The 23,934-nt window shown below is 35.2% G+C and overlaps 5 protein-coding genes and 3 non-coding genes across 10 annotated transcripts; 2 read left to right on the top strand and 6 right to left on the bottom strand.

The window, feature by feature from the left end:
• Window positions 1-72, top strand: TRNAE-UUC (transfer RNA glutamic acid (anticodon UUC)). The gene has a single exon. It is a non-coding gene; the product is annotated as a tRNA-Glu (tRNA).
• A 187-nt stretch (window positions 73-259) lies between these two features.
• LOC112695543 (uncharacterized) lies at window positions 260-4,562 on the bottom strand. Of its 2 annotated transcripts, none has more exons than XM_025747909.3 (12): window positions 4,341-4,562; window positions 3,805-3,957; window positions 3,588-3,707; window positions 3,408-3,516; window positions 2,692-2,943; window positions 2,501-2,613; window positions 2,289-2,353; window positions 1,669-1,919; window positions 1,443-1,599; window positions 963-1,003; window positions 702-875; window positions 260-605 (listed from the first exon to the last, which is right to left on the bottom strand). In XM_025747909.3, the coding sequence occupies exons 2-11, from the start codon at window positions 3,907-3,909 to the stop codon at window positions 730-732; spliced, it is 1,359 nt and encodes a 452-aa protein (XP_025603694.1). In that variant the 5' UTR covers window positions 3,910-3,957; window positions 4,341-4,562; the 3' UTR covers window positions 260-605; window positions 702-729. The 2 variants fall into 2 exon arrangements, with proteins under 2 accessions (XP_025603694.1, XP_025603695.1); XM_025747910.3 differs by having other exon boundaries at window positions 708-875.
• Window positions 4,053-4,176, bottom strand: LOC112700650 (small nucleolar RNA snoR127). Its single transcript, XR_003153554.1, has one exon. It is a non-coding gene; the product is annotated as a small nucleolar RNA snoR127 (small nucleolar RNA).
• Window positions 4,563-4,565: 3 nt separating the features above from the next.
• TRNAE-UUC (transfer RNA glutamic acid (anticodon UUC)) lies at window positions 4,566-4,637 on the top strand. The gene has a single exon. It is a non-coding gene; the product is annotated as a tRNA-Glu (tRNA).
• Window positions 4,638-6,502: 1,865 nt separating this feature from the next.
• LOC112695544 (F-actin-capping protein subunit alpha) lies at window positions 6,503-9,963 on the bottom strand. Of its 2 annotated transcripts, none has more exons than XM_025747913.3 (10): window positions 9,505-9,963; window positions 9,293-9,408; window positions 9,091-9,180; window positions 8,848-8,912; window positions 8,143-8,304; window positions 7,919-7,997; window positions 7,757-7,837; window positions 7,499-7,573; window positions 7,336-7,371; window positions 6,503-6,944 (listed from the first exon to the last, which is right to left on the bottom strand). In XM_025747913.3, the coding sequence occupies exons 1-10, from the start codon at window positions 9,611-9,613 to the stop codon at window positions 6,840-6,842; spliced, it is 918 nt and encodes a 305-aa protein (XP_025603698.1). In that variant the 5' UTR covers window positions 9,614-9,963; the 3' UTR covers window positions 6,503-6,839. The 2 variants fall into 2 exon arrangements, with proteins under 2 accessions (XP_025603698.1, XP_072054006.1); XM_072197905.1 differs by having other exon boundaries at window positions 7,499-7,580; window positions 7,767-7,837; window positions 9,505-9,936.
• A 244-nt stretch (window positions 9,964-10,207) lies between these two features.
• Window positions 10,208-14,105, bottom strand: LOC112695542 (uncharacterized). Its single transcript, XM_025747908.3, has 6 exons — window positions 13,627-14,105; window positions 13,400-13,518; window positions 13,043-13,306; window positions 12,425-12,543; window positions 11,335-11,440; window positions 10,208-10,992 (listed from the first exon to the last, which is right to left on the bottom strand). Exons 1-6 carry the CDS (start codon window positions 13,853-13,855, stop codon window positions 10,438-10,440), a joined length of 1,392 nt encoding a protein of 463 aa, XP_025603693.1. The 5' UTR covers window positions 13,856-14,105; the 3' UTR covers window positions 10,208-10,437.
• Window positions 14,106-16,183: 2,078 nt separating this feature from the next.
• On the bottom strand, window positions 16,184-19,002 carry LOC112695540 (uncharacterized). The gene is made up of 7 exons (XM_025747906.3): window positions 18,374-19,002; window positions 18,203-18,280; window positions 17,960-18,102; window positions 17,781-17,851; window positions 17,355-17,450; window positions 16,661-16,753; window positions 16,184-16,544 (listed from the first exon to the last, which is right to left on the bottom strand). Exons 1-7 carry the CDS (start codon window positions 18,776-18,778, stop codon window positions 16,462-16,464), a joined length of 969 nt encoding a protein of 322 aa, XP_025603691.1. The 5' UTR covers window positions 18,779-19,002; the 3' UTR covers window positions 16,184-16,461.
• A 55-nt stretch (window positions 19,003-19,057) lies between these two features.
• Window positions 19,058-23,693, bottom strand: LOC112695539 (ATP-dependent Clp protease proteolytic subunit-related protein 3, chloroplastic). Its single transcript, XM_025747905.2, has 10 exons — window positions 23,247-23,693; window positions 22,942-23,043; window positions 22,310-22,432; window positions 22,122-22,181; window positions 21,607-21,703; window positions 21,448-21,521; window positions 20,232-20,285; window positions 20,055-20,138; window positions 19,839-19,960; window positions 19,058-19,422 (listed from the first exon to the last, which is right to left on the bottom strand). Exons 1-9 carry the CDS (start codon window positions 23,553-23,555, stop codon window positions 19,865-19,867), a joined length of 999 nt encoding a protein of 332 aa, XP_025603690.1. The 5' UTR covers window positions 23,556-23,693; the 3' UTR covers window positions 19,058-19,422; window positions 19,839-19,864.
• Between the last annotated feature and the right edge of the window lie 241 nt (window positions 23,694-23,934).

Genomic DNA, 23,934 nt, shown 5'->3' with positions numbered 1-23,934 from the left:
TCCGTTGTCGTCCAGCGGTTAGGATATCTGGCTTTCACCCAGGAGACCCGGGTTCGATTCCCGGCAACGGAAATTGCTTTTTGGTTTTTCTAAAACTTGTTTGTCAATCTGATTTTTACTTTTATCTTATGCCTTGACCTTCGGGAAATGAAATACTTGTGTGGTTTATCCTTTTAATGAAATAAATTCGGAAATGAGCCATCGAATGCATTAGTCGATGCATAATAGAATTTTTATCAAGTGCGAGAAAGCACGAAAGTTGAAGATAGTGATGTTTCTTTGAATTGCAGTTAAGTTTTTTGGGAGTAATAGCTACAAACAAACGTTAACTCTTTGCTGCTATACACAACTAATGTCAAAAATAAAATAAAATACAACCCTCCTAAGATACTCAGAGAAGCAGGGTGCATCATGATAAAGAAAACCAACCCTAAGAATCATTCGATACAAAAGGAACATGTCGCTGTCAACACTGACTTGTGAGTATATTTACTTCCCAAATCCTAGTTCTTTTGATACTTCTCTCGCCAAGATGAACTTTAAAGTATCATGACACGAAAATAAGGTTCTGGCGTGCGGCTGAGTGGAAGCTTCCACCAAAGATCCTGCAAATGAAGTGTAACTGGCTCAAATTGAAAAACTTCAAGAGATAAAGCATGTTACAAAATAAAGCATGAGCAATAACCAAGATAATGGTGGACCTTTACTCTTATCTGAGAGGTTACTATTCTAGTCTTCTTCATAATATGGTGGTGTTGCTTGGATGTACTGCTCATTCTCATCCCCATCCCCATCATCTTCATCATCCTCTTCAGCCCCTACCCAATTACTTTGGTGATGCTGTGAAAACCCTCGATCATTATTCTGTGCCACATCTGGATAAATGTATTAATTAATATCTTAGTTGCTGGAGGAACAATAATTTTGTTAGTTTGAGTTATTAGCCACTCCAATAAACCAACCTTGTGGCCCGTGTGCATGATCCATTTTAGTTGGTAGGCAGCTAATTCATCAGTCAGGGTAAAGACCGACAAGTGATAACTGATAACTACACTACACATAACCGCTACAAGTGCTTCAGCGAGTGGTTGAGTTGAGGCTTTGAAGAGATGAAAGTATTGAAATAGTAAAATGGATTCATACCCTTCTCCAAAACCACAACTCAAACACACTCTAAAGTGAAAGTACTCGACATGCAACTAAACAATTATAAAAATAAAAGAAGCTTCATCAGATGGTAAACCAAGAAAAAGAAACAAAAGAAAACAGAAAACTTCATTCACTTTCTGGTTCAGTCCAAAACTTGTAACTTCCGTATAATAGATCCTACCAGATAGCAGATGGTATGAAATGCGGCACTTTTAACATCAGTGACCAAAAAAATGCAAAGACAATAAATTGTGATGCTAATATATTGAGAAAAGTATCAACATCAAGGATACGAATTAGATTCAATGGGATTATTTCCAGCAGGTAATGGTTCTCTTGAAATTTGCATTCTACTGATTCTTTGAATTTCTCTTTGTTCGTTATCATTCAAAACTGTTTCTGCCTGTGCTTGCCTTTCCTCCGAAGCACCTATGTTCTTCATGGCGCTTCCTGAAAAAATGGACATGCCAATGAGAATTTATATCAAACACATACAATCCATCTCAGTATTTAGGTTACCTGAGAGGTCGGACCATATACGGGTGTGGTCAGATGGAAGCTCAGACGCATTTGATCTGCAGTTCTCTTGCTGCATGTGAGATTCATTTCTTTCTTCATTTTGAGCATTTGTTCTGGTGGCCACTTGTGGAGGTTCTGCGGCAGCACCTTCATGAAGCTGGGATGTTAACATTGTTGCCAGTACAAGGGTACCATCAAAATTTGAGTGGGACCCATCTTCCAAACCAAAGTATGGTGCCATAAGAATAGGCCTGCTCAAAGACATTACCATTCGAGAACAGAGATTAATAACACACCATAACCATAACTAATTAGTCCTTGAACAAAATATGGAAAGCAAGAAGAATATTTTTTTGTCCCGTTTTTACATCAAAACCACTAACATGTTATTCCTATTTAAAGATCTAGAGAAGTTTGTTTCTGTGCATTTACCAACGTGCATGTATTTGCAGCCGAATAACAGACTGGCATGAATAATGACTACGAAGCAATACACATAACTTTGAATGAAGAGGCTTTCCATCTCATTCTTAGGAACATTTTTGGCACAATCAGACAACTTATTCCTTATGTGAAGAAAATGACAAGGATAACTTGTGTCATATACTAAAACATCTTACTCGCCAGCTTTCTCAAAATGTAAGTGGATGTCAAGTTCACAACCCTCGCAAAATGAAAGAAATGCCTGCAGTGTGACGAGGAGCAACACAATGCATTAAAAGGGGAAAAAAAGTAGTAAAATTAGCCCTTAGAAGAGAAAAGAAAAAGAAAAGGGGGGGGGGGTCCTCTGGCATTACAGGACAACAATCCAGATTGCAGGTAACTTGCTAACCTTCAGTTCTTTTACACTGAAAGTTACATCAATTGGGTCTCCAGTATGAAAATACTGCACAAATTCCTCTTTAGGATCTATCCACAGTTGGGTATGGAGCGACGCGTCATTGTCTGCCACAAAATCGTCATAAATAAACATATACGTTTCTAAAAGCTAGCTAGAAATTACAAATTGTAAATCTTCATTACCTTTTGTAGGGTCATTATAACTTCGCAATTCAACAGCCTTCCCTCCAATTTCATTTGCAGCATCTGGAGGTAGAGAAGCAGGTTCTGTTGCTATGATGGTGATCTCTTGAAGAGATGATTGAAAATTACCTAGTAACCTGTTCAGATCTCGTGGTCTCACGATAAAGTTGCTTGGAAACTTTTGCCGATCAAGGGACAAGTGCTGTATGTCAGGTTCAACATTGCAAGTAATCCAATAGGTTTTCCTCATACCTGCAGTTTTATAGATAACTTTAAAAATGTTCAAAGGGTCAAACATATGTGACTTGTTGAATGAGAGATGGATATACCTATCAGAATGTACAGTACCCCAAATGGTTATTACTCGATTCCATAGAAGGACATATATAATAGGACGCCCTTGAGTTCATTGTTTTCAAAGAATTTGCTGCTATACAATTTTAAATTTTTCAAAATGCCATATTATATTATTTGATTTAGTTGATATATTAAATAAGCCACAGAAAAATTATCTTAAAGCAGAGGGTCAATTCCATAACAATTAAAATATCAACTGGAAACTGTGGCAACATCAATTTAGAGACCTAAGACTACATTATCAAGCTTTTTACAAAAGACAAGTAAATGACTAGTCTCCCGTGATAACCCAAACTAAATTCTATAGCAATCAGTGGCTGAAATCCAAATATGGCGCAATATTAATCGAGCAAGTTTACCACTGTAGCAATCCAATATCCATTGCACCTTGGGAGCATCCGGATCAGGTAGTTTCACGGTCAAACGATCGATATTCGAAATAGGTGTCCTAAGCACAGAACAAACAGCCTAATCAAACTATGTGAGTGATGATTCTCTGTTTGCAAAGCCCATTTAAAACAACAAAAATGAATCCTCACCTTCAAAAGCACACTACATTGCACGGGGTTACTAGAAACCGTATAGACGTCAAAGAAGCCAGGTCTGAAGGTGATGGATTGATACGCAGAACGCGATGAATTAATAGTGTGGAAAAGAAGCTGCAACAACAAATTAGCAGCGAAATCTGAGTACCAAATGTGGCTGGAAAGCCCTAAATCACTAAAATACAGTGAGATTTGGTAAAGGTTGTGTTACCTGAGAGGAAGAGGCTTGAATTGCGAGCTCATTTCCAATCCGAGAGAGACAAGTGATGCATCGCGAAAAGGTTTTGAGACTGTTATCGCCCAAAGTGAACTCCATTTTCGTCTTTGATCTCACAAAGCAGAATGAGGGAGGAACGTTGGGAATCTATAACAAAGTGATAATAACAAATTATGTATGCGTTGGATTGATAATAAAGAAGAAATCAAAATTCAAAACCTTCGATACTGTGGTGTGGTGGTTCTAGTCAGGAAACAGATACACCAATCTCCGTTGATGATCATCACACATTGATTATGCGCTTCAACATAAAAGAGAATTATGGAGCACATCAACGTCTGATTTGGCTAATTCGCATCATTCCAGTAACCACCACACACCACACCAGACGAGACAACGCTCAGCATTTTTTCATTACTTTCAGACTTAAATTCAATAATCAATACGGTTACTGATTACCGACAATTGAGGTAGGAAAGCAAAAATGAAAGGATACTGCAACAGATAAATGGACATGAAAGTTTGCTTACTTGTGGAACATAACCAGCGTTGACTATGTAGATATGACATTCAACATTGACTAGGCAAAGCAACCAGCAAACATGCCTTCATCCCAAACAAAAGCCAGATGAAACGACTACGAGTAACAGCTAAAGTGGTACTATAAACCCTAGACCACCAGTAAACCCTGGAATGGACTGAACGCGATTTCATACACGCATAGGTTAATAAAAACATAATACACCATCAGCAAATCCGTTGTCGTCCAGCGGTTAGGATATCTGGCTTTCACCCAGGAGACCCGGGTTCGATTCCCGGCAACGGAAATTTTTAATACAATTTATTAGAAACAACAAAGTAATTAAAAATCAAAGAAAGAAACAAAAAAAAAAAGAAGAAAGATAATGAAGCTCATTTGAAGGCTAAATTATTCCACATAGTGTACCAAAATGGATCAATAGAAAATTAAATCTTTTTATTTTTTCTAGCATAATCACCAAAACCATAAAAATATGATTTTTAGTTGTTTACCATCTTTGACCGCGAAAATAAAACTAAATACACAAATGATAAATTTCTGTATTCCGATTTAAATTGATAAATAAAAATATTTTTATTTAATTAAAATCCCCTCCAAAATATTACTATATTAATAAAAATATACAAATACATTTATACTCCACTTTTGCCTTTAACAACTTTTTTATTATTCTAGAAATCTTTATAAAGAATTGACATTCTATTAAGAAAATAATTTATCCATTTTAAAATTTAATTATCTGATAATAAAATTTATTAAAAACAACAAAATTAATCTATGTAAAAAAATAATTCTAAAAAAATTTTAAAAAATAAAAATTTATTAGAAATTAAAAGATTAAATCTAAAATTCATTTAAGATTTTTTTGTAACTGAAAATGAAAGAAAGAAACAAAAAAGAAAAGAAAAAAAATTAAATTAATTGATTGATTTCATGTCTAAACTCTAAACTAATAAGATAATATGGTTCATTTTTTTAGTTATACTTTTAGAGAACGTGTTATCCATAAATATGGATGATGGGGTGTTTTTAAACAATATGGATTTTTTTTTAATTTGAAAATATAAATTGGAGACAGGTTTTGGAAGGTATGAAAAATCGAGGTTTCGGTTTATAGAGTGACAAATTTTTTTTTTTTTGGTCATGAGAGTGACAAATTCAAATTGGTAGGGTTGTAAATTGGAGCTTCCGATTTAAAGTTTTTTTTTTTTTTTGAAGGTTAAGAAATCGGTGAGTCAGTTTTAAAGTTTTAAAAAATAAAAAAAAATTAAGAAATCCAATTAGGTGGGTCAGTTTTGTGTCTTCCCTAAATCAGATTAGTCTAGTTTGACCTATCGAGTTAGGAGATATCGTGAAAAATAAAAAAAAATGATATAATACCAAGTTTTCTCAATATGTAAATTAAAAACTCATATAATTTGCACTGTCTTCGAGGTAGCTATTCTAGCAATATGATCAGCAACATAGTTTGCAGTCTTTTGAATCAAACTAATGTTTGCTTTCCAATTCCAATTCATAGTTCTTGATTTAGATGCACTGAGTCACTTTCTATAATAGTATTACCACTTTGTCTTCTATGCACCATTGAAGAAATCTCCAAATAATCCGTTCGACAGAGTACCTCACGAAAACCATAATCCCTTCCAAATAGCATGAAGCCCCGCATGCAGAACATTGACTTTCTCTAACTTTCTCCGCACAAATTTTCAACCAATTCCCATCCGAGTTGCAAATAATACAACAAAAATCCAAAATATCATTTAATCAAATATTAATTGAGACTAATTTAAATATGAATTTTTCTATCTAGGACACATATTAAATTTACAAATAAAAAAATTCATTAAAAATATAAAAAATTTAAAATTTCAATATATTTATTTTGCATTCATTAAATAAAAATATTTAAAGCTTTCAATTAATGGTAAACTTATCATATACTCCTAGAACAAGTGTTAACTAAACCCTTTAAATATTTAGTCTTTATGCTCCAAATAGTCGTAATTAAATTCTTCAATGTTCTACTTAAGAAAAACACTAAAAGCTCTAGTATATCTTACTTTTTTCAGAACTTAATTCATTATTAGGAATTTTTTTTTTCTCTTTATCGCAGGATCACATAACCAGAGATTGCACCATAACTCTGTAAAATAGCAGAACTGCAGAAGGTTATATAGCCAGCTTCTTGTAATTTCGAATTGTCGGTGACGGAAAGTTCTTACATCTGATTGTGGGGAATAATTAATAGCTGGAATCAAGCGTCAAATCTTTTTTACTGCTATACAAATGCTATTAAAAAAGGAATTACAGTACAATACACCTAGGGAATAGACTACGACAGTAGCAGGGTGCGGCAATTGTGGTAAAGTAAAGAAAGCCAACCTGAAGAATGATTGACCTTACCAAATTACAATAAAGTGAGTGAATACATAAGGAACTTGTCACCACTGACTTCGAGTAAACACAACTTTCATTTGTTGAGCAATATTTACTTAATGCCAAGTTCCTTTGAGACCTCTCTCGTCAAACTGAATTGCAAAGTATTATGCCACGGAAATAAGGTGCGGGTGACTGGTAGCTTCCTCCGAAGATCCTGCAAATTATTGTAATTGAAAGAGTTTAAAGATTGAGTGATTGACACATTGTTGCAACAGTTGGAAATTTAAAGTGAGACCATAAATGTCACCCAACATTGTAGATCAAAATGAATTGGTACAATTGACTAATAAAGAGGGACCCACCAGACCAGAAACTAATCAGGGAAATCAAATTGGAAGGAAGGGTAGAAAGAATGTAGAGTGTTTTTGTAACAAAGTTTAGTTAAAGTTCGGTAAACATGCAGATGGTAATAGAATGCAAAGAAAAGGTCTCCTATATGGGATTGCTTTAATTGGAAACAACAATAATTATCCTAGATTTGGCAGAAGAGCCCTATCTCAGACTAAGATTAAAAAACAAATTATCTAGGAAGCCACAAAGAGTACCTTGAAAGTAGAATCAGGCAGGCTTAGATATGATGCCTGTCAAGTTAAAGTAATTTAGTAAATCATCTCTAGATTCAAATTAAAATACAAAAATTAAAAATATTTTTATATAAAAAGATAAAAATAAAAAGAGACCCCAACTACAATAAAACAAAATCAGAACCTCGAGAGAAGCCATATACTCCGTTTCATGGTGACGAATAATGCCTGATATGGCAACTGCACAATCGTCAGAGGCCTGAAAAGAAAAAAAAAAGAAATATAAACAGATGAACCTGGCACAAATATGAATACACAAAGAAACCAGGCCAATGGCCATGAATCATGATACAAGTACCCTGGGGATTGAAAATATACATATGTATGACATGAAGTTATAACTCACAACTAGTAAAAAGGAAGCGATTTCATTTATGGTAACCTGAAAAAGAAGAGTTGCATCTTTGCATTCATGTTTCGCATCTAGCTGCACATTTCCTTCCTCAAAATAGTGTGCACCCACCTGAAAAATAGGACAAATAATCATGTATTGCAACAAGTGTACCATCTCATTCAACCCAATACATCAAACATCAGCACATACCTGTATTTTACCCTTAATTTCCACTGTTTGTTGTTCATCTTTGAACTCAACATTCCATATTGAACACCAACTTCCATTGCTATACACAAGAAAAAATGAAATATAAAATGTATCAAAATCATTAAGTCTACAGAATTCTCTTCCTTTTTTTTACTAGTAATGTAGAGATCAATCATCGAAATTGAAAAGCAGAGTTGGGATTCCATTCAACTAATTTCACCCACCAGAAATTTTGTGGGCTATGCCTAGCAGCAGAAATCACCACAGCAAGCTCAAAATCAGCACCTGGGCCCTCTACATCTTTCCCATTTGCACAATAGACAGAGCAAACACCTTTTGGATAAGCTTCTTCAACATATTTAAGTATTTCAGCATCCAGACTGCACCTGCACTACCAAACAACATTGTGTTGTGCAAAAAGAGAAAGGAAAGTATAAGATTCAGAATTCATATACTCAATTTGTTTTATTCAAGAGGTTGGATGGTCCGTTCCAACCTCCTGTCTCCAAATGCTGATCAACATATTATTAATTGAAAAGCAGAACAAATAGCCAGATAATTATGATCTATCCCTTTCAGCGGGCTCCTTAATAATACTATGCAAAATCTCCATAAAACAGTTGCATGTCACCATGAATCTTTATCACAACCAGTAGTAAGCACAACAATTAAAAGGATTATAAATCAAAAATGAAGAAGAAACTTCCAGAGTCAATCTACAGCAAACAATTAACACTTTCTGAGTTGACAGAGCTAAGAGAATAAAACATTAGAAAAGGAACATAGAACTATTCAGACCTTTGACAAATGAACAAATTCATTAAAACCTAACAGGGACAGTGTCTCATTCAACATTATTTATCCCCATAGTTCAGCAATTTTTATGATCAGCATAAAATGTCTCAACCATGGAAATTGCGGAGCATTACCGATATTCTTCAATGTATGGAGATGGAAGTTCTTCATCCGCTGCAGGCCTCACGCCTGTACAAACCTGAGACATTCAACAGGCTATCATGAGACAACACATTATACAAATTACAGAACAAATGAAACTCATGCAATAACAAATTCTCACTATTTGCTCTACACCCTAACTTGCAACGAAGTTTTCTCCCACATTTGGTGTATTCAGCTCCAGACAGTCACTCTAAGACAGAGAAGATGCTTACTTGTTTAACGTGATCGACAGTAGCCACTTGAGTAGTCCTGGGATCAAGAAACGCATTCCCTTCAAGCTCACTGAAGGAAGTAACAAGTACCTGCATGCACCTCTCAAGTGAGGGTTCCATATTGATCAATAGATTCACAGTGAAAGAAGATTCATAATAATAAAAGAAAAAAGGAAAACCCTAGGATTAGGATTGGACTTACGTCACCACTTCGGTTGGGCAATGCGAGGCAAATCAAGTGGGATTTGTTGTAAACGGGGAATGCCTCTGACGCCGCCTCATCGAACAAAACGTCGTCGTTTAGAATCGATTTCACATCTGCGCAAGCCATTTAAGAATGAACATAATTGCATATTAGAGAGAGAGAGAGAGAGAGAGAGAGAGAGAGAGAGAGAGAGGAAGAAGAGAAAGAACCTTTAGCGACGTATTGGATTTCACCAGGGGGAGAATTGAGAAGGAACCATTTGGCTATTTCCACCTTCTGCTTGTCACTAAGCTCTGATTCTTCTTCTTCATCCGCCATTGTATCTCTCACACAGTCACACACAAGGCAAGAAAGGAATTCTAAAATCCCAAATGCGAGTTTGAGGGAAGATGGATCGAGTTCGAGGGAGGCTGTTCAGATATTAAAATCGAAAAATGCTTCCACGACATTCAGGACCGTCCACGAGGCGGGCTCCACCATCCTAATCATGACCCTTGCAGTTGCACAAGTGGGCCCCGCCTCATAGGAATAGTTTTACTTAACAAATCGTTGTGTAGTGTTGGTCTATGTCTGGGATCTGGAAAGTGTATCTGACTGCCATGGCAGCCTGAAACTTGAAATGATGTTGCATTTTGCTCGACAATCACGCTCAACCTACCATCTTTCACTCATACAGGTCAATAATTACCTTTGACCTCGCTCACGCCACAATCAAACTTGAACTTCCAAATGTTACAGTGTTACACTACTATACTAACTCTCAAAAATACAATCATGTCTCGAAAATATTTCCTTGTTTAATGTCTTTAATCAATCAATTAAAATAAGATGCTATTACCTACATTTCTTTTAATTACTAATCAAAACAAAAAGGTTAGGCAGTCAAATGTTAAATCCTGCACACGATGATACTAGGCACAAGACCTCTTGCGAGACACTAATTTTTTATTTTCTTTGGAAAAACTAAGTTCACCTCATTATGACCGAGTCACCATTTGAATACACCCTGCCATAAGCTGATAGTAACCGATCAGCCAAAGGCACAAATTGGCTAAGTTACAATTTATCCGCAACTATATTAGGCTACACAAAATTAATTTTTAATCCATAACATTACATTCCAAGTTACATCTATAAATATTTTAGCAGTGAACGTAATTCCACGGCCGTAACAGGTTAGCTTCCAAATACTGTTTCCATGCCTTCAAGGGTCCTATCTCCCTATTACGACCGGTAGAGTTTTTGGTTTCATTAGTCATAAATATGCCTCTAGCAGCGAAAGACATTAGCTCCATCTGATCCATGTAACCTCGCATCCTGTTCGAAAAACCTACTCCCCAACGCTGATCACTATGAGATTCCTGAGGTTGAGGGACACTTTTATTTGGGCCAATAATGGTTTCTTCTCTCTGTTTAGAATCATCGTCGTCTGCAGACATGAAGTTACCCAATCCAAATAATTCCCAATCAACCTGCTGCAAGATTCCAGATGCACGCGTAGAGCTGTGTGAAGAGTGAGCTTGGAACTGCATTTCTTGCTCCATTGCTAGTGTGTCAACTTGGACCTTCAGTTTGTGTAATTGGTCACCGATTCTTGATGCTACTGCATCATATAATTCTTTTCGTGGCATGTCAGAAACTTTTTCCGCGTTTAGTATATCATTGAAATTGATTGGATCACCAATTAGAACTGTAACCTACAGAAAAAAAAACATGCCAAGACTATGTGGGAGGTTTTCTACTGAATATATAAAGTATAAACACTTTCGAAGTAAACACTTCAACAATAAAGAATAAATTGGCATGCCATGAAGAAACTTTTTGTAGTTTAATATCTTGATCATTTTTCTGTGGTGAGAAACACAGCCAAAGCCTAGGTGACAATGAGTGCATTAGTAGCAGGCGGCAGAGAGCAATTTGGCCTTTTTCAATTTTCAAAAATTAATCAAATCTTCCTACCTCTTTTTCGGGTATAAATTCCATTCACAATCTGCATGGCAAAATTTCAGATATAAAAAAAAGACTGCAATAGTGCATACCATTTTGCCAATTTTGGGAAAGTTAGCACCTATTGGCATGATATCTTGCATCCCTGTATGTACAAATGGGACAACAATAGGCAGGCTATCTCCATCCAGGACCAACCTGATGGACAAAGTTTATGTCATGATACACGTTTAAAGTAGACACACAGGCATAGTAAAGCAATGAATACAAAACAAACACTCAATGTTGAACCCGTAGTTTGGAAACAACAAACTTCTAGAAAATGATGGGGGCATAACAGAAATACAAGTCCTGAAGCCCAGAGGTAATGAATGACAAAAGTAAGATAGAAGAACCATTTATTCATATACATTACTACATAATACGTGATCAACTATCTGTAAATTACTTCCACAATAAGCAAGCTAGCACCCAAAAAGACAAATATATATTTATCCAATCCAATATATAAACATTGATTTAAACATGTTTCTTTAAAATATGATATAAGAACACACGGATGTATTCTTGAAGGATATAGAAAACTCCATATTATAATGATCGTGCATATAGAATAAATCATATTTCCACAAACCAATATTAAAATCTTAAAGGAGAAAAACTATAAATATTGATCCTTAAATATACTTATGAGTTGTCAATACACAATAACAGACCTAAACACTGGAACAGGTCCAGTTCTAATGATCTTCACCCTTAAATTTATTGGCAATCTCAAGTAAATAACACAACAGAAAAGAACAACAACTATTCACAACATACTTAAACTTTAAGAAGCTATGCTCCCATTTGAATATAGGTAGGCAATGGATAACAAAATAAATCAGACAGACAATTTTAAAAAGTCTTATAGATACTTCAAGTCTCTAAATCAGAATAGAAGACCAAGGCTGGCATTCAAATCAAATCTACGTGCAATATTTCTCACTTTGTCATTCTCCTACCAACAAACAATTTCAATATTCTCTCCCACACAAATTATTAGCTCCATCAATAATTTCAACCATGATACTATATACCTTATAAAGAAAGTAATGTAGTCAAGAAACAAACAAAGTAGGAACCAGTATTAGCAACTTTTAAGTTAGTATTCTACTGCATAATAATATGGAAGATTGTTACCTCCCAACACCTCTTTTTGAAGATCCCAAGGTTTTTCCACCATCCCGGGAGCGGCTTCCTTCAGGGAATATGTGAACCCAACCACCATGGTTCAACTTTGAAATGGCCATGTCCATTCCCTACATAGGATAAGAACTTCAAGTTCAGACTGGAGAGCCAAAATAAGAAGACCGCAAAAGGACAAACTATAAATGACAGAGAGTATGATGCTTTGTCAATTACACTTCAAAATCAATAAATTAGTTCAGTTTTCAGGACAAAATAAGAAGACAAAAATTCACTACAGATGAAAACAACAATGAGATTTTAACTAACACATCCGCACATTTTAGCAGAAGTTCCCTATGATACTCAAAACATCAAATCAAAGACATAATACTATAGGATGCATGCTACGGTGAAGAGGGAAAATGGTGAAGAGGTGAAGATTCACCTCCATAGATAGTTAGAGACCTTTCTAGGAGAATGTGCCATTTTATTTTTATTAATTTTTTAAAATAAATTATACACACTACTCTTCATTCTCTTCACACAAACACCTCTACATCATAGAATTATCCATTCTATAGAACCACTCAACAAATAATGTTAAAAGATATTATCATGTGTTGGGTATACCTTCTGATAAATACCATCACCACGAGAAACTGGCAATACTTTTACAGATCGAAAGAATGCCGAAGTTACAGGGTTTTTGAAACATCTATCAGTTGCACAGAGTGTCCATCTGACGTTCTTAGCGTCCAATAGAACACTAGGAGGAAGCAGCGAAGCAATAACAAGCGGGTCGTCCATGGAAGCAACGTGGTTGCTGACCGTGAGAAGAGGTTTACCCTTAGGTCTATGCAGCAAAGCATCATGGAGTTTCTCTAAGCCATAAACCTGTTCTTCCACAACCACAATTAAGTCAGATCAAAGCACCAAAAAGCACGCGAAAATTTTCAATGCCACAGAACAGAAGCTGGCAAGGCATACCTGAACACGGTTCAATCCATTCATGAAGACATGACAGACATTTCCAACAACAGGAACAGCAACAGCTTGCATCATACGAACAAGAGTGGATTCTTCTTCAGAAAGGAAATCCTTACTCACTGTACAATAATAAGAAACGAATCATTCACCCTTACAGTGTAAAAAATCGAGCCAATTCCTACACAATAATTGAACGGGAGAGAGCAGAATGGTAATTGAAGACAGACCTCGTTTGCGGTAGAAAGAAGAGGAAGAAGGCAAGGAGTCCCTGCGGAAATCGCGAAATCGGTTGAGCCAACGCTGAAAGGTGGAGGAGAAGTAACCCTGGGCGTGGGGGATGAAGGCATGGCGGCGGCGCCAATGGCGATCGACGGCGACTCGGAAGCGGTCCCTTAGCTGCAGCTGTAGGGAACGGGCCTTGCCTTTCCAAACATCACCGCGATCGAGACGGTGCATCGGTAAGTCGGTGACGGAGCAAGAGAGAGAGACACACAGAAAATCTCAGAGCGAAGAGAACAAAATTAAAAAAAATTAAAAAGAATCAAGAAGTGGTTAGGAATCGTGCGAGCAGTTGCAGAGGCACTAGTAGCGAAAGCGCGAGTGTCGAACGAAGGGGGTTTTGATCAAACTGCAGCGAGTTCCACCACCTGCTCCTTTTTAATTAGGGTACGCTGTTAAGCCGCTGGCGTTCAATATTTGTTTACTATTTTAAGTTTTCCGTATTCCAATATATATTAAAAAATATAATTTTAATGACAATGTATAAAGTAATTTTATAAGTATATTTAATTATGTATTGAATAATTATTTTTTATATTAAATAATTATCTAAAAATAAATATAATTATATAATTGTATAAAATATTTTATATTATTAATATATTAAAATTAAATTTATATATTAAAATATAAAATATATATTAAAAATAAATTAAATTATATAATAACTGATTTTAATTTTGATAAAAAAAATTGATTTTAATAATTAATTTTAATATATAAATAATTATTTTTCTGTTACTGTGCCTGCCATGTGTACTTCTTACATGGATGGAGCCCGCTTTTTTAAAGTCTTTGGATAATGAAATGATCCATGTGGATAGGATAACCCGCTCCAACAAAAACATGACACGTCGCACATCTTAATCTCCCATTTAGGAGTGGGACCTAAAACGAGAGATATTAAAATATTTATGATTGTATTTCGTCAGCCATTGCGAGATCTTCCTTAATTGTCATCAAGAAACAAGAATCTAATTAGCTTGTAAATTCTAGAAGAATCTCTACTCTGCTTTGAAGTAGTTTTTTGTTGTTATTTTGTTAGATAAATTAGACAACTTTGAATTTTAAATTTAAATATTATAACACCACAACATCACAATTGATTTACACTACATACACACCCATATAATACTTAATTAAGGGTTTATATTCACTAGTTAACATTTTTCAAGATTCAAATCTGAAGGTAATAACCTAAGAATTAGTTTGGTAAAATTTTTATTTTTTAAAAATAATTTATAAAAATTAATTTTTAAAATATAACTTTTTAAAAAGTATAATATTTATATTTGATAAAATTAAATTAAAATTTTTTTTAATAAATACAAATAATAATAATTATATTTAATAAAATAGTTTTTAAAATTTAAAATACTATAAAAGACATAAATTTAAGCATTAAATTTAAAAATTAGTTAATATATGAGGTTATATTAGATTTTTAAATTTTGAAAAATACAAGCTAATTTTAAAAAAAAAGGTCTTAGTTACTTTCAAAAGTATCTCGATCTTTTAAGAGCGACAAGTACAAACACATGATTTTTATGATTTACCATATATAAAATGAGGAGCTTGTGCTTCACCTCTTCAAAAAAATTTACTAAACTAAGGATAAGAGGACAAGCCTAAGAGGAATAAGATTTATCAATTGAACTAAAGTCTTTTTTTTTTTTGGTCAGGTAGATTGTCTAATCTCTAAACCTAGGCATTACTCATGCATAACATATCCACATAACACACTCACATACATTACATTGGTTCATTTTTAGGTTTATTTTTTCTCCCGAACTTAAATTCAGGTGTAGTTGTTAAAGAAGTATATGATATGCCACTCAACCAAGCCTCCAACCACAATTGAACTAAAGTCTTAGCGGATGCTTAAAAGAAGTTAGCAATTTAGGTTTGGTTTGGCAAAGTTTTTTAAAAAAGTGCTTATACTTTTTAAAAGTTTAAACTCTTTATTTTGTATTTGGTAAATAAAAAAAACCATGTGCTTGTTCTTGTAATTTTAAAAAGATCGGAATACTTTTAAAAATGTCTAAGATAAAGTTTTTTAAAACTGGCTTGTGCTTTTCAACATTTAAAAATTTAATATAACCTCATATGTTAGCTAATTTTTAAATTTAATACTTAAATTTATGTCTATTATTGTATTTTTAAATTTTAAAAATTATTTTACCAATCGTAATTATTGTTACTTGTATTTATTAAAAATTATTTTTAATTTAATTTACTAAACATAAATACTACAACTTTTAAAAAATCATCTTTTAAAAATTATCTTTTATATACTATTTTAAAAAATAAAAACTTTACTCAACTAAGCCACTTCTTCTGGTTTTTGGGCTTTTGAATCTACTTTACACATACTTAGTCCGTTCTTTTGATATGGCCCGTAGTTATGTAGGGATCTCACTTTTCGCCTAATCTTTGCCTAAATTACTGAGAATTGAAGAGAACTACCCCGTCCAAAAAAAAAAGAGAACTACGACGCAAAATCAATTATAGGGGAAGAATTCGAGTAGAACTCATGTAACATTTGTGGTATAATAATAGCGTTTTGAAGAGCAGAGACTTGGATGCCAAGGGAAAACAAATTGCATGCGCATAAAAAGTAGTATTTGAAGTTTTGAACAAAGCTATAAAATCAATTGACCCAGCAAATTGGTTCGTAATGCACTTCAATTCTACGTGTAAGCTTTGGCAATCTTCATTTATATCAAGGATGGTGTACGTTGTGAAGTCAGTTCTATGTCATAGTTATCCCCAATACATCATCTTCAACATATGAATATTTGATAGTTTGGAGATTCAGACCCTACATTCAAGTAGTTCACATCCACAGCAACTTCCCCGAGATCATCTAGAAAGGAAGAAAATGGACATAACATAATTAGTAATTCATCCTTAACAAAATTTTGAGCTAACAAGTTTCACTCTTAGAAAATCAGCAGCATCCAAATGAAATGGAACAAAAACCTTCATATATAGTCCTTGCGAATTTTACATAATCTGGTATTAGATCTCTGTATATGATTCCATCTGGACGAGCATCCAACACTACCAGTACACCTGTTCAAATGAAGTTGAGGCTATAAATTATTAATTATCCTAGAAAGGATATAAAGCATGGGGATTCTGAGTAAATCAGTAAATCACAATTACTCAATGTAGGGGTCTCATAACTTCATTTGTGCAATGCAGTAAAACTTAAAAGAGGAATATCTTCAAGTAACAACAGAAAGGTACAGAAGACTGTCTAATGTGGTAATGAGTGAATGACCTGTATTCCATTTCACTTTTCCCTTTAAAATTTGGATTTAGCTAACTTGTGCCATAAAGACATATTTTAAATATACAATTAACAGAAATTTTTTAGAGTTTTTGAAGTATTCATTGCATTAGAAATGTAAAATATATATATATATATATATATATATATATATATTTCCAATAACTTTTATAAAACATTTCTCTTTATGGTGTTTTTAACCTATGTTCTTAGGGCACAAGTTAGCAAAACCCTTAAAAATTTAGGCTACATAGGCCAACAATTTGTTCAATTTAACACAGTAAGCTATATAGTGCCAATAACGTCTAATAAATTCCAAGACCAAAAGGGAGCTAGGAAACAAATAAAAAAATGTGAATTGTGTGGAAATGATAACTTTACCTGGTGCTGCCCAAGACTTCGGAGAATTGCCGGGTAATGGAGCCAGCCAAAGAATATTCCTCATGTTCATTGAATCACCATATGTCACATTGGACCCTGAAACAAAAGGATCACAGTATTAACAATAAAGAAAAGAGTAAGACAGTTGGCCATCTAAAATATATGTCACTCATTTCACAGTGAGCAACAAAAAGGTACACAGACCACTCTACTCAAATCATGTCCTCTCCCTCGCACACAAGTGAGCACAAAAATAACAAAGCACTCCCCCAGAACCAGAAAATATAACACAAGAACTTAAAAACATAATGTAGGCATACAACAAATTTGAAGATAAGATTAACAGGGAAAAATGTAACTTGAGCAACACTCACAAGTCACAACAAATTATACATGTGGGGGAAGTATGTAGCATCTAGTATGTACCTCTCTGACAGTAACCCAAATTGTAAGGAAAGTCTCGTTTATCATAAGCAGGGTATTCCCTCGCATGGAATCTGTGAAATATGAAATTGCTGCATCGTTAACTCGGGAAAACATAAATCATATCCAACACAAACAAAGAATGCAAAAGAGGACAATATGAGAGAAAGGTATCAACATACAAGATACCAAGTCTACCAGAGTCAAGGGCCAGAAACATGTGACCATGGAAGAGATCAAATCGGTTCAAAGCAACATCTAAGCCAATAGATGGAGCTCGAGCAGCAATGAGCTCGAACAAGAACTTCATGTACATATTCAATTCCTACAATTTATTATAGAAACTGAACATGAATGATAATACTATTCTGGTAATTCTGTCATCTATATACGTAATATAAGTATAATCATTGTGTTGAGCAAACCTCATTAATGAAAACCCTGCCATAGGGAGTTCTAGTGAGTTGACAGCGATCTTGATTTGATCCTTCAACGTCAGGAACCTATGCTATAGCAAAAACCAGTCATTAATTAATTTGAAATAAACAACCGTGAGAGTGTGAAATGAAAACATTGCTAAACGAAAGAAAACTGACTAGAATGACGCTTGGATCGAGGAGGCGATGAATGGCTGAGGGGTCACCGCCGGAATCGACGGCAAGGCGTGCGAGGTCCAAGACGGGCTGCGGCGGCCACCAGATGAGGCGGTCATCTTTCTCTCTGCGGTTGGAACCGATGAGAGTGGCGGAGGCGAGCTTTCGGTGACGAGGCTCCGGGGAGAAAGGAACGAGGAATTTGAGGCATGAATTGAGGTCACGTGCAACGAGAGGATCGACTGTTAAGGATTGAGATTTGGAAGAAAGAAGAGACAATAAGTCAGAGGGTTTGGCTTTAGGGGTGGAAGCAGGCTTAGAAAAGAATGGTAATTGTGGGAAGGAAGAAGCCGTTAGTGAGAAGGAGACGAAGAGTGTAAATCGCAACGCGAGGGAGGGATTATTCATGTTCGTCCTCCCAACGAACAATTTGAATCGCCAACACCAACAGTAAGTAACAGCTCATACTCCCCTTCAAGGCTTCAACTAATGTTTCGGACATTACCTCTTTTCATTACTGTATGGGCAACATAGTCTTTAGTCTATGGAGTATAGTATACGGAATTGGTAGTAGCATTACACACGTTATTTTTAAACTGTTTTTTGACACATGAAACAAATTAAACAAGTGTTGAAAAAACGTCTTTGCCAGTTTTACTATTAGCAAAAAGTATGTGACACAACTAGTGTGCAAATATCACTATTCAATTGAAATGGAAGTGAAGCAGCACATGATTTATAGGGATAATCTCACCAGTTCATATCTGAAACGATTTATGAAAACAAACATTACAAAATTTGCATGTATTACATTGTTTACTAAAGAGTGTCAATCCCTATATAACAGTGCACAACTGAGGGTAGGCAATCAATAATATCCGCTCAGAACCAATCACTATGGCCTATAGAGATGAACAATCTGAGTCTTTTTTGTCTTTTCCTTTGTTTTTTGGGACATTCTGAATGATATCTCCATCATAATTGGTTCTCTGTGAATAGCTGTAGAACATTTCCTTGACAAAGGACCCATAGACAACTATCTATTGTGAAACCTGCAAGGGAGCATCATAAAACTTCGGATCAGATCCTACATCAGATAAATGAACTAAATTAAAGAGAATCATTTGCCAAGTAGAAAAGGACACCAAGCTATGGCTTTGAAATTGAAGAAGAATTACAGTCAAATTGTTCAGTCTACAGCTCTTAAAACGGGGTATACTTTTTAATTTTGCGTAGACATTTATAACAAAAACGCGCCAAAAATAGCACGGCTGTCTTTAAATAATTAAAAACAAATTATTGCCCCTTTATTTAGCACCTTATCCCCCTCTTTTTACCCAAAGATAAACTTCAGAACATTTTTTTTCAGTAATTAAAACAATTGCTTTCTGTCAGTAACTCTTAACCATGCAAATAAGTGAAGAAATTTAAAATCAATAAAAGGTGAACCAGAAATGAATTCACTTACATGGTAATACAGTCACAAAAGGGGAACTAAAACCCATCTACAATTTTAATACCAGCTCCCTTGTCCCAATCCTCTGGAGCAGATACATCAGACATAATCTTCTCCTGGCCACGCCAAAGAATCTGGACACAGTATCCAACATTGGTTTTGTCAGCAACACGTGCTCAAGAGCATAGACGCAGTAAGACAACAAACCAATGCAAGTAAAGCACTTACTCTGTCAATGACCCCAAATTCCTTAGCCTTTGTTGCATCCATATAATATGGTCTCTTCATCACATTAGCAACTGTTTCCTCTGACTAGTAATTTAGAAAATGAGAAAATGACAGAAACATTAGATTCAGCCTAAACACTGAATAAATTCAACAACAGCACCCATGCATGGTACTCACATTTCCTGTGTGTTTGGCCAGTAGTTTAATCAGAGTGTCCCTGTTTACTATGACCTGTAGAAAAGGTTGCAGAAACAGTTTTCAAAACATAATTTAGGGTTCACATAAGAGAACATGAAGAGGGGAAATAAGCAAGAAATTCAGTTTCACATTTAGCAGCTATGTATAGTATACAAGAACAAGAAAAATGAATGGAATAATTGCTGCCACATATTTGGGGAAATCTGGGATAAGGAATTGCACCAAGAGTTCGCATTTACACAGGTGAGTGACAATTAACTAGAAACTATCAAAGTGGAAAGGTACTCAAATTCACACTTAAAATCTAATTAGAAAAACCAAAAATGAAAATTTTCCCAAATGTTGGGGAAAATATGCAACAAGGGAATTCCATAAAGAGATTACATTTTAAATTATTGATAAAGAAAAAGAACTAATGATAAACAAGAAGATAAGAATTGAAATAGAAAAAAATGAATTGAAATTGAAAATAGAAAATAGAAAACAAAAGGATAGCTTGAAATTGAATACAACGAGAATCACTCAACTTTTTTATCCAATTTCTTGATGCAACAAGAAAAGAACTCCTCAACCTAACTTGTCTAAACCATAGTTTGAGAATTGAATTGTAGGGAATCACTCAACCTTCTACACCAATTTCCCGATGCAACAAGAGAGGGACTCGCTTAACCTCGCTTATTCACACCATGGTTTCATTATGAAACCAAAAAAGTGCTTTGGCACTCCTCTGATCGCTTTATATGACAACTACAATAGTTTAGGAAGTATTTATAACCTCTTATTAGGTTAAAAATAAAGAAATTCTTAATCCCATAAACATAAAGCCAAATTTAATAAATGAATAAACAAAATCAAAATACATCAAATTAAATTGAACATTCTAAAAATATAAACTCAAAACTTCTAAATAATACTTGAATTCTTCATATTACGAACATTTGAAACGCGTATCAACTATACAATTTAAAAGACATTCAATCTCTTGAGCTCCAATTGAAATGACTATAGCCTCAACATGAACAGTGTGTGTGCAAAAAACTCTTTTTGAACAAGAAAATCAATCCCAGAGAATCAGCTGTATTGTGTGGCAGTATTAAATTCCAATAGCAATGGAAAATATATATGGCAGCACTAAGTTTGTACTCACTTATGATGAAAAAAAAATCAATGCAGCAAACAAACAAAATGGACTAACCTCCTTAGCTCGTATAAGAACATCACTAGCAGGCATCAAACCAGATGATGGAATACGAGGTTGCTGAATCATGGCTGTAATCAATAGAACAAATTCAAACCTGTGAAGAATTGATGAATGGCAGCCACAAACTTAAAAACAACATGATCCACAACATACCTTTGGCATGTGGCATCATGAAGCGTTTACCAGGAGTCCCTGCAGAAAGTAGCAGACAGGCTTGACCTATAGCAGCTCCAACAGCTACTGTGTGAATCTGATCATGATACAAAAGCCAAAACAAGGTGAAAGATAAATTCAAATCTTAGTGAAGTGAAAAATCCACAGCCCAAAGGGTGAAAAATTTAAACATTATTTGACAAATAAATCAACGATAATATGTAAGTAATATGTAACTATAATATGAACTGTTGTACATAATATGTGTGCATTATAATAGAGCACACAAGGTTCTCTAACCAAGCTACCAGTAGCATCGATCATCAATACAAATATCCAACAGTTGACACTCTCCATTACATAATTACATCACTCTTCACATTTTGCAAAATCTAAAGAATCTCAGAATCTTGTTTCAACATGTTATTGGCAAGTACGAACCACCAATAAGATAAAATACGAGAGTATACAAGTAAATCACCATGCAAGTGTATTCATGATGAAAAGAAACAAACCTCGTTTTGTAACTGCATCATTGCATCATAAATGGCAAAACCTTCTGTCTCCATCCCTACCTGAATGCAACAACTCAAAATGCATGAGATAGAGAAGTACTCAATACCAAAACTACAGAAATCAGAAAGAGAAATGGAACATGTTCATATCCATTAAACTGCAAGCTGGAAGACAATCTAACGCTTACCGTCTCACCATCATCTCGTGTAGTACCGGTGGAGTTTATGTAAATGAATATTGGTTCTTTAGGATCCATCCATTGCAGGTACATCAACTCTGCAACAATAAGCTCTGTGACAGCTGGCACCAACTGAGACAGAAGCATTCAGAACAGGTCACACAAATTGCTACTATAAAGTATAAAAGCCAACAGAATCAATAGGATGCACTACTCGCAACATCACGGCCTCAACAATCCCACACAGACAGAATAGTCGCGAAAATGATGCGTCAAAATGGGATAAAATACATGACACTTCTCCCCACCATCAGGGAGTGGATCCTCTCCAGCGAAGAAAAAACTGGATGGTGTCAATTGTGATCTCTCACCCTTCATTGCTCTCTCTCTCATATTTATTTTTGGTCACACTTCTAAAATTAATGGTGAGAGATCACACTTCATTTCCTCAAGTGTTAAAAAAACTGGAAAGGATCCATTTCCCCACCGTCATACCACATAATTCCGGACTCTGGAAGTAGCATTCAGGCAACACAACCATTCTAGCTGGGAGGCATTGTTCTTATCAATAAACAGTGTTACAAGCAGCACAATTGGGCAAGTGAAAGAATACAAAGACCAATACATAACTGAAAACTTACAGGCATGCCAATGTAAATAATTCTGCCATGGAGAAGCAGCGAAGGCAAGTCAGGCGGCGGCCTTCTCGGCCGGTGTTCATTGTACGAAACAGACCTTTCCACCTAATCCAAGCAGAAACACAAGACTAATATCTAGCAAAGCATCAAGTAAATTTTTCATCCAAATTAACAAAATTTAACACAAATCCATATATCTCCCAATCCCTTTCACAGCGGAAATATAATTTTCAAATTCTGAATTTCCAATAGCGGATAGCATGTTTACGCTAGCATGAAAATAAAGGAAAATGAAAAAGAGAAGTTACTTGGGCGGGAGTGGCCATGAGATTGGGGGAGTCGAAGACGTCCAAGTAAGGAGGGGTATCGGAGTTGAGAGGACGGTTGAGCAAGGTTTCAGGGGAAGTGGCAGCTACGGAAGCAAGCTTGGAGAGAAAGGGGTCATTAGGGTTGAAAGGGGGTATTGGAATTTTGGATTTGCTTGTGGCGTTCACCGAAAGAGAGCAGCATCTCCGGCGAAGAGATTGTTGGGGCTGTAAGGAAGAAGAAGAAGAAGACGACGAAGACGAAGTGGGAATGGAAGAAACCATGGGTACACGCAAACACGTAGCCATCATTTTTTCCGGCTGCAATTCTCCCTCAGCCTCACCTCAACACTAGCAACTCAGCGAAACACGCAAGTGTGCAACCGAACGGCTGAGCCAATCTCAACAGTGTTTGCTGCATTCAAATGTTTTTCAATAATCAATATTATTAATAAATGATAACAACTTTTTTTTTTTAATAAATAACGACGATTATTTTTTATAATAAATAAAAAATAAAGGTATTATGAGTTTTTTTAATTTTAATTATAATATTTACTCTGAGTGAAATTCTGTTCCAAACTTAGTATCTGAATTCTTAACCACCTTCCAAAATTATATGAACTGAGATCCTTCCCACAAACCTATACATTTACCCCTATCTCTTGACTTAGAAACGGAGTATCTTTGC

Source organism: Arachis hypogaea, chromosome 6, assembly GCF_003086295.3.
Source record: "Arachis hypogaea cultivar Tifrunner chromosome 6, arahy.Tifrunner.gnm2.J5K5, whole genome shotgun sequence".
NCBI classification, from domain to species: domain Eukaryota; kingdom Viridiplantae; phylum Streptophyta; class Magnoliopsida; order Fabales; family Fabaceae; genus Arachis; species Arachis hypogaea.
The sequence above is the reverse complement of the archived record's forward strand: the minus strand, read 5'-3'. Positions and strand labels throughout refer to the sequence as shown.

Excerpts from the sequence above, each read along its gene's own strand:
- LOC112695543 (XM_025747909.3), bottom strand. The coding sequence starts at position 3,909 with ATGGAGTTCACTTTGGGCGATAACAGTCTCAAAACCTTTTCGCGATGC. Across the intron at positions 2,944-3,407 it reads GATATTGGATTGCTACAGTG|GTATGAGGAAAACCTATTGG; the intron begins GTAAACTTGCTC and ends ATAAAACTGCAG. Across the intron at positions 876-962 it reads TCATGCACACGGGCCACAAG|ATGTGGCACAGAATAATGAT; the intron begins GTTGGTTTATTG and ends ACATTTATCCAG.
- LOC112695544 (XM_025747913.3), bottom strand. The coding sequence starts at position 9,613 with ATGGCGGATGAAGAAGAAGAATCAGAGCTTAGTGACAAGCAGAAGGTG. Across the intron at positions 9,409-9,504 it reads AATCCAATACGTCGCTAAAG|ATGTGAAATCGATTCTAAAC; the intron begins GTTCTTTCTCTT and ends TGGCTTGCGCAG. Across the intron at positions 7,998-8,142 it reads CATAGCCCACAAAATTTCTG|CAATGGAAGTTGGTGTTCAA; the intron begins GTGGGTGAAATT and ends TCTTGTGTATAG.
- LOC112695542 (XM_025747908.3), bottom strand. The coding sequence starts at position 13,855 with ATGCACCGTCTCGATCGCGGTGATGTTTGGAAAGGCAAGGCCCGTTCC. Across the intron at positions 13,519-13,626 it reads TTCTTTCTACCGCAAACGAG|TGAGTAAGGATTTCCTTTCT; the intron begins GTCTGTCTTCAA and ends ATTATTGTACAG. Across the intron at positions 11,441-12,424 it reads TCAAAAAGAGGTGTTGGGAG|GTTGGTCCTGGATGGAGATA; the intron begins GTAACAATCTTC and ends TTTGTCCATCAG.
- LOC112695540 (XM_025747906.3), bottom strand. The coding sequence starts at position 18,778 with ATGAATAATCCCTCCCTCGCGTTGCGATTTACACTCTTCGTCTCCTTC. Across the intron at positions 17,451-17,780 it reads TTTGGGTTACTGTCAGAGAG|GGTCCAATGTGACATATGGT; the intron begins GTACATACTAGA and ends CTTTTGTTTCAG. Across the intron at positions 16,545-16,660 it reads CGCAAGGACTATATATGAAG|ATGATCTCGGGGAAGTTGCT; the intron begins GTTTTTGTTCCA and ends CTTCCTTTCTAG.
- LOC112695539 (XM_025747905.2), bottom strand. The coding sequence starts at position 23,555 with ATGATGGCTACGTGTTTGCGTGTACCCATGGTTTCTTCCATTCCCACT. Across the intron at positions 23,044-23,246 it reads TCATGGCCACTCCCGCCCAA|GTGGAAAGGTCTGTTTCGTA; the intron begins GTAACTTCTCTT and ends TGCTTGGATTAG. Across the intron at positions 20,139-20,231 it reads TGGCCAAACACACAGGAAAT|TCAGAGGAAACAGTTGCTAA; the intron begins GTGAGTACCATG and ends CTAAATTACTAG.